The 6,771-nt window shown below is 47.9% G+C and overlaps 1 protein-coding gene across 1 annotated transcript in view; it reads left to right on the top strand.

Moving 5' to 3' along the window:
* The first annotated feature begins 1,515 nt into the window (after nucleotides 1–1,515).
* The window catches only part of KIAA1614 (KIAA1614 ortholog), a 54,831-nt gene continuing 49,575 nt past the window's right edge, over nucleotides 1,516–6,771 (top strand). Inside the window, exons 1-2 of the mRNA XM_020984352.2 lie at nucleotides 1,516–2,432; nucleotides 5,614–6,572. Coding sequence (XP_020840011.1) covers nucleotides 5,651–6,572 — 922 coding nt within the window. The 5' untranslated portion in view covers nucleotides 1,516–2,432; nucleotides 5,614–5,650. The remainder of the gene's footprint in view (nucleotides 2,433–5,613; nucleotides 6,573–6,771) is intronic.

Below are 6,771 nucleotides of genomic sequence, written 5' to 3'. Positions count from 1 at the left end.
AGATGAGAAAACCAAGAGTCTAGGATTACAAAGCTTTAGTACCTCAGAGATGGACTTTGAATCCTGATCTCCAACTCCAAGCCCACCAAGTTCTTCACAGAATTGTAGGAGGAAAGTACTCTGAAATCTGATCTAAATGTGCATGGCTGTTGTTAAGGATGCCCAGAGCAGTCAGCTTGCTCTCTGTTAGTACAGGGTCTGTGACCAGAAGCAAAGAGGCTGGGCACATTCCTCTGGACAAGATGCTCACTGTACTTTCATTGTCAGAAGTAGGCAAAGTTTATTTTTAGCTCTGGGTCTGATTATGCTCTAGGAACAATCTGTTGTCTGGTTACTCCATAGTGGGGTACCGGGGAGTCTAAAAATTCAGCCCCTTGACAGCTCAGGAGAGCATAGCCCCCTAGCTCCCTGACTTTATGGGTCTTCAGTAACTACAGAAGCAGGTGGTATATAGGGGGAAACCCTTGTGCCGGAATCATAGCTCACTTCAGTCCTCACAGCCCCTTACAAGCTTTGGTCACAGGCCAGACCAGTCACTTGGAGCAGTCTGAGGAGGGGATTACTTCAGCATCAAGACTTACATGTGGACAAGCAGTCCATGGAAGTGGGGATGACGGAGGATCCTCCGAGGGGAGAAAGGAAGAAGGAAGCCTGAACAAAGAACATTCCTTAGCCACCGTCAGAGAAGGACACGTTTCCCTCCCTTCTTCCCTTGAAACTGCCCTCGAAGGCTTTCTCTGAGGCCGCAGTATACGGTTACGGTTACAAGGAAGCCCCAGGAAGCTTCCTCAGCCGGCTCCTCAGCAGATGTGGTGTTTGCTTAGCATTTGCTCTGACTGAGCTCAGGATTTCTCTGCCCAGCTGTTCTGTGCCCTGGACATCTCGTTGTCTCGGCAGGAGCTCACTCTACCCTAGGGGGAAGGAAGGAGATGGGGGAGGGGAAAGAAGAAAAGGAGGAGGAGGAGGGAAAAGAGGAGAAGAGGGAAGAGAAAGAAAAGGAGGAGTGGGGAAGAAGAGGAGGAGAAGGAGGAAGAAGAGAAGGAGGAAGAGGGATAGAATGGGGGCTGGGGAATGATGATGGTTATGATTTGGTAACCATAGTGACCTCCCCCCCAGGTCCCTCCAAACATGTGCCTTTCCTTTTATAGTCAGCTGTTCCTGCTGGGAGGGGTCTGTTTTTGGTTGGATGCTCTGGTATGTGTGTGTGTGTTCAGCTTCCAACCCGGCCATCGACTGCAGCGACTCTCTGCTTGCTTCTGAGGAGCAACTGTAACCCAGCTGTGCAAAGCGTGAAAAAGCAAATGATGGTCCCTAGAGCAGCCAGAGGGGAGAGCTGGGGTGGCGGGGTGGAAAGGGGAAGGAGGCAGGGGTGAGAATGAGAGAGAGAGAGAGAGAGAGAGAGAGAGAGAGAGAGAGAGAGAGAGAGAGAGAGAGATTGGGAGGGAAGGAAAGGGAGAAGGAGGAGAGAAAGAAGGAGAGAGAGGGGGAGGGGAAAAGGAGGGAGGGAGGAGGACAGGAAGGGAGGGAGGCCAGGACAAGCCAGAGTGCGGAAGCCAGCTGCAGCAGCAGCTCCAGCCTTCCCAAACTTTGGGCCCTTTCATAATTTTCCTCTCCCCCGCCCCTTCCAGTGTCCCAACCCCCTTTGACGTTTCTCTGTCTAACTTTCTGGGGCGGCCGCTGCTGGGGCAAAGCCTCTTGGCTTTGGGAGCCTGCAGCAGACGGAGCTGGCTGGGGAGGCTCAGCCGAGCCCCAGTTGGGGAGGGAGGGAAGTGGGGAGAGGGGGGATTTCCTGAAGGCGACTCTGGGGAGTCTAAGATTTCCTAGGTTCCCTATTCCCGCCCTTTCATCTCTCCCTTGCCCGCCGTTATTCTCCCTTCTCTTCCCTTTCCTCACCTCTTTCCTCTCTTCTAAGCTCCTTCCTTCCTCACCCCTCCTCCTTGACATCTCCCCTCCCCCATGGCTGGAAATGCAGCATGAAAAGATTGGGGTCCTGGCCTCTTCCCCTTAATGACGGAGCCACAAACTACCAAGGGATGGCATTTCCTTCTCTGCCAGCACCCTCCCTACGGCCCTGACCACCCCCTCCCCTTCCCAGCTGGGCCGGGAGCAACCCCCTCACGCTGTTGCTGCTGCTGAAAACCCAGACTAAAGCCAACAAATTGGAACTCGTCCAGAGAGGGGCTAAGCTGTGCCCTCCACCATGGCCCCCCTCCCCTTCCCTTCTCCCGGCTTCCTGAGTGAAACTGGGGGCAGGCCTGCAGGACCCAGCCTTATGGTGACTGGACTCAGGGGACTCTGGGACTCTGCTCCCAAAGACATTTGAGGCCTGGAATTTCAGGTCCTTAACTCTTGTAGTTTTACAAGGGAGACTGAGAGGTCTCCTTCTCCTCCACCCCTTTGAAGAGGTGATCACTATTCAGCTGCAACTCTCAGTGAGTATTGAAGGAGATCCATGGTTGGGGTGGGTGGAAGAGTTCTACCTTTTGTCATGGGGCTGGATGGAGGGAGTGTTGGAAACTGAGCCTTGGAAGTGAGCTAGGGTGTGTATGAGTGGTGAGCCCGGATCTACACTGGGACTCTCTGAAGGCTGGGGCGATAATGTGGCCTGTAGGGATTAAAGGGTCTTAAATTTGCCCCTAGAAGTGCTACTTTCTCAAGCCCCGATACCCTTACAGCCTGACTTTATTTTATTTTACATCTATAAAAACAAATACAGTACTTTGTTTATAGAAATGGACACCTCTATGCAGGGCTTTGCATAAGCCATGCAAACAGAGCATCTATCTCATCCTTAAAGATCTCTAGAGATGGAGAATCCAACACATTTCCTGATGACATGAGTTCAAATGCAGTCTCAGACACTTACTAGCTGTGTGACCCTGGACAAGTCACTTAACCACTATCTGCCTTAGTTTCCTCAACTATAAAATGGGGATAGTAATAGCACTTACCTCTCAGGGATGCTGTGAGGATCAAATGAAGATAATAGTTATAAAGCACAATGCCTGGCACATAGTAGGAACTTTTGGGTTTTTTTCTTCTCTCCCTTCCTTTTTTTCCTCCCTTGATTCTCTCCCTCCATTCTTTCCTTCTTTTTTTTTTAATCTAATCTATGTTTCAACAGTGGAGAAAGCAGAGAACGTGGGGTTGGAAGGCCTGAGTTCAGATCTTGGCTGTACTGTTTATTAACCCTGTGACTTGTGCCAGGCACTGTTGCTCTTCACAGGGTTGTTGTGAGGGTCAAACATCGCTTAGTGAAGCTTAGATATCCTTAGTGCACAAGAGGGAGGCTTAGGGGCTAGAGCTGGGGTTCTTATCTAAGATCCACAGATTTCAGGGGGTCTGTGGAATTGGATGAGGAAAAAAAATACATCCTTATTTCAATATAATTGGTTTCCTTTGAAATCCTACATATTTTATTTTATGCATTTAAAAATGTGATTCTCGGAAAGGGCCTATTAGCTTCACTGGACTACCAAAAGGGTCCTTGACACCAAGGTTAAGGACTCCTGGACCCAAAGAGTTGGGTGGGTTTGGAAGTGATTGAATGACTGGACCCAAACTGTAGGATTGATGGATTGCTGTCAACTTGGAGGGAGGTATCTAGACAACAAGCATTTATTAAGCACCTACTCTGTGCCAGGCACTATGCCAAGTGCTGGGAATACAAGGGCAAAAATAAATCCCTGCCCTCAAGGCCCCTTGTGTCCTCAGCATAATGAGCTGTACCCTCATTGGGCCATCTGTGGGCACAGCTGTTTCCTCACTGGGCTTTCAACACATCCACCAGTGTCCTTAATCCCCAGCTTACCATCTATTGTACCCACTATGCCCTCAATGTCTGTGCCCTCAGCCCTGTTCTGTTCAACATTTCTGTCAGTGACTTACATAAAGGTATAGAGGGCCCGGCTTGTTGATTAGCAAATGACATGAAGGTGGGAGGGATATTTAATGTTAAACAATAGAATCAGGCTCGGAAAAGATCGAGGTAGAACAATGGACCAACCCTACAGAGACAAAGTTTCAATAGGCATAATTATCAAGTCCTGCACTTTGGTTTCTGAAAGTTACCTGACCACGTACAGAATAGGGAAGGACAGCTAAATATAGGATTATAGGATCTGGAAGCGGGAAGGAAGGGCCTTAGAGAGCATCGAATCACAAACCCTGTTTACAGATGAGTACACTGAGGCTCAGAACAATCACACCCAAAATCACACATGTTGTAAGTCTCAGTGGGAAAGAATTGACAACAGGTCTTCCAAATCCAGCACTCTTTCTGTCACTGGAAAGTATATGAATACAATATAATAGGATAATGTTGTGCCAAAAAAAATGACAAAGGGATGGTTTCAGAGAAAACCGGGGAAGACTTGTATGAACGAACTGATGCAGAGTGAAGGGAAGCAGAACCAGGACCACAATTTATACTCTAACTGATGTTATAAAAACAAACAACTCTGAGACTCAAGAACTCCAATCAACACAATATTAGCCATGAATCCAGAGAACTAATGATGAATGATGTGACCCACCTCTTGGCAGAGAGGTGATAGATTCAATAAGACATACATATTTGGAGACAGCCAACATGGAATTTATTTTGCCTGACTATACACATTTATTACAAGGGTTTTGTTATTTTTTTTCCCACAAGATGGGGGTAGTTAGGTGGGATGGAGAGAAAATAAATGATTGTTAATTGAAAAAAAGAAAAGTAGTATGGGATACTGGACAGTCTCCCAGATTTAGAATTAGGAAACCTGGGTTTGAATTCTGATTTAGATATTTAGCAGAAAGTCATTTAACCTCTCAGAGGTTTTTCCATATGCAAAATGGGGGTCGTAAGAGTTGTGTTTCTTACCTCAAAGGATTTTCATGAGAAAAGTGATTTGCAAACTTTAAAGTAATATGTAAATATACATGAGTTATTATGGTTTCTTCTGAATCATGATTCCTCTTCATTAATGGTCCATTTGTAAAAACATCTCAGAATTTTAGAGAACTCAGGCTCAGTAATAATCATTGCTATATAAATAGTTCTATTTCTGTAACACTTTGTTTACAAATTGATCTCCTCACAACTATCCCCTGAAGCAGATAGTGGGAAATGTTGTTCTAGTTTTATGGGATCCTATACTCCCCCCAAAACATACACACATTTAGGGTAGGAGTGAAAAAAAAGCAGCAATTTGTTTATCCTTTTTTTTTCTGAAGTGTTTTTCACATACGTTGTCTGGAAGATTCTCTTGTGTGTGATACTTTCTTTGAGATCATCCCCTGGTATGCAGGAACATAGCTAATCAGGGCTCATATAAAAGAAGGAAGGAAAGGAAGGAAGTTAGGAAGGAAATATTTGCTAAGGGGTTACTATGTGCCAGGCACTGTGCTAAGTACTTTACAAAGATTATCTCATTTTATCCTCACAACAGCCCTGGGAGGTAAGTGCTATTATTATCCCCATTTTACAGTTGAGGAAACTGAGGCAAACAGAGGTTAAGTGATTTTCCATGGAAAAGGAAGGGCTGTGGCTGGCTATCAGTAAGGTGTGAACTTCAGAAGGTTACTGTTGCCTGGGTTGAATCCCAGTGGTTATTCTTGCTTTCTCTACAGCTTTTCCTCTAGTCTTGGAAACAGAGCCATCAACACAATGGAAGCAGTGTCACCTGCAGAGAGGAAAAGGTCCGGAAAAGGCGGGAAGGAACAGAGTGGCCGAAAACCTCATAGATCCCCACTTCAGTCCCAGGAAGCCCGAGGGCCTGGTGCAATGGCCTCTGGCCCTGTTAGTGCATGGGCAGGCCAGCCCCAGGGCCCTTCTGTGCTGGAGTGTAAAGTGAGGGCCCTAAAGGAGAAAAGGATGTTGGCTGGGATACAGGCCATAAGCGCTGGCACTGTCTCCCAAGAGCGACCCTCCCTGAAGAAGGCCAAGAGCCGGCGGGCTAAGCCAGCTGCAGCCACACTAACTGAGGGTGCTTCTTCTCCAGACAGTGTGGTGGCCCCCCAGGCTCAGATGAGAACTTACCTGACAGATACGGTGCTGGACAGCAGTGATGACCTGGTACAGGGGTCTGTGCACACACCCCCTGCAAGTCACAACAGCACCCAGTCTCCAAATCAGCTCAGTTTAGGCGAAGGAAGCCAGAAGCTCCCAGAAGGCGTATGGAGGCCTCCTGACTCAAGTCTATTGCAAGAGGCCAGTTATTTCCAGGAAAACCCAATTCAGACCACTTCTCAGAACAAGCCAGAGATCCCAGGGCCTTGCAGGGATTTGGCCCAAATGCTTTCCCTGGAGGATGGCAAATCAGGAGCCCTTGCAAAACATCAGATCCAAGTGGGAGACCTGGATGAGGCGTCTCTGGTCTTAGAGCGAGAAGATCCCATTTGTGATACCACCATACAGGGACAGCTGTGGAGAGAGGGCAGCTGGGATGGTTTGAGGAGTGGCAACCACTCCTTGTCATTGGCTGACCGGGTGGAGAGGAACCGCCTTCTTCTGCAGGAGAGGAGAAGCCTGTCTGAACACAGCTGTTCTCAGCTCCACCAAGCCAGAGCCCACAACGGAACCACTCCAGGTGAGTCCAGTAGGTAAGAGGTGAAGGCACCCACTCTGGGATCAGCTCTTCTGTGTAGAAGAGAGGAATAGGAAGGCTATAAAAAGAGGCCTTAGGTCCTTTCACCTGTATTCTCTTCCTGCTGTCTTTTGGTGATTAATTTTCTCCCCAGACATGTCAGTCACCCAGCATCACCACTTGCTGAAATCCTGCTGTCCCC

This window comes from Phascolarctos cinereus, unplaced genomic scaffold (assembly GCF_003287225.1).
Source record: "Phascolarctos cinereus isolate Bilbo 61053 unplaced genomic scaffold, phaCin_HiC Scaffold_5;HRSCAF=322, whole genome shotgun sequence".
Classification (NCBI taxonomy): Eukaryota; Metazoa; Chordata; class Mammalia; order Diprotodontia; family Phascolarctidae; genus Phascolarctos; species Phascolarctos cinereus.
Note: the sequence above shows the minus strand (reverse complement) of the source record. Positions and strands in the feature narration are given on the sequence as shown.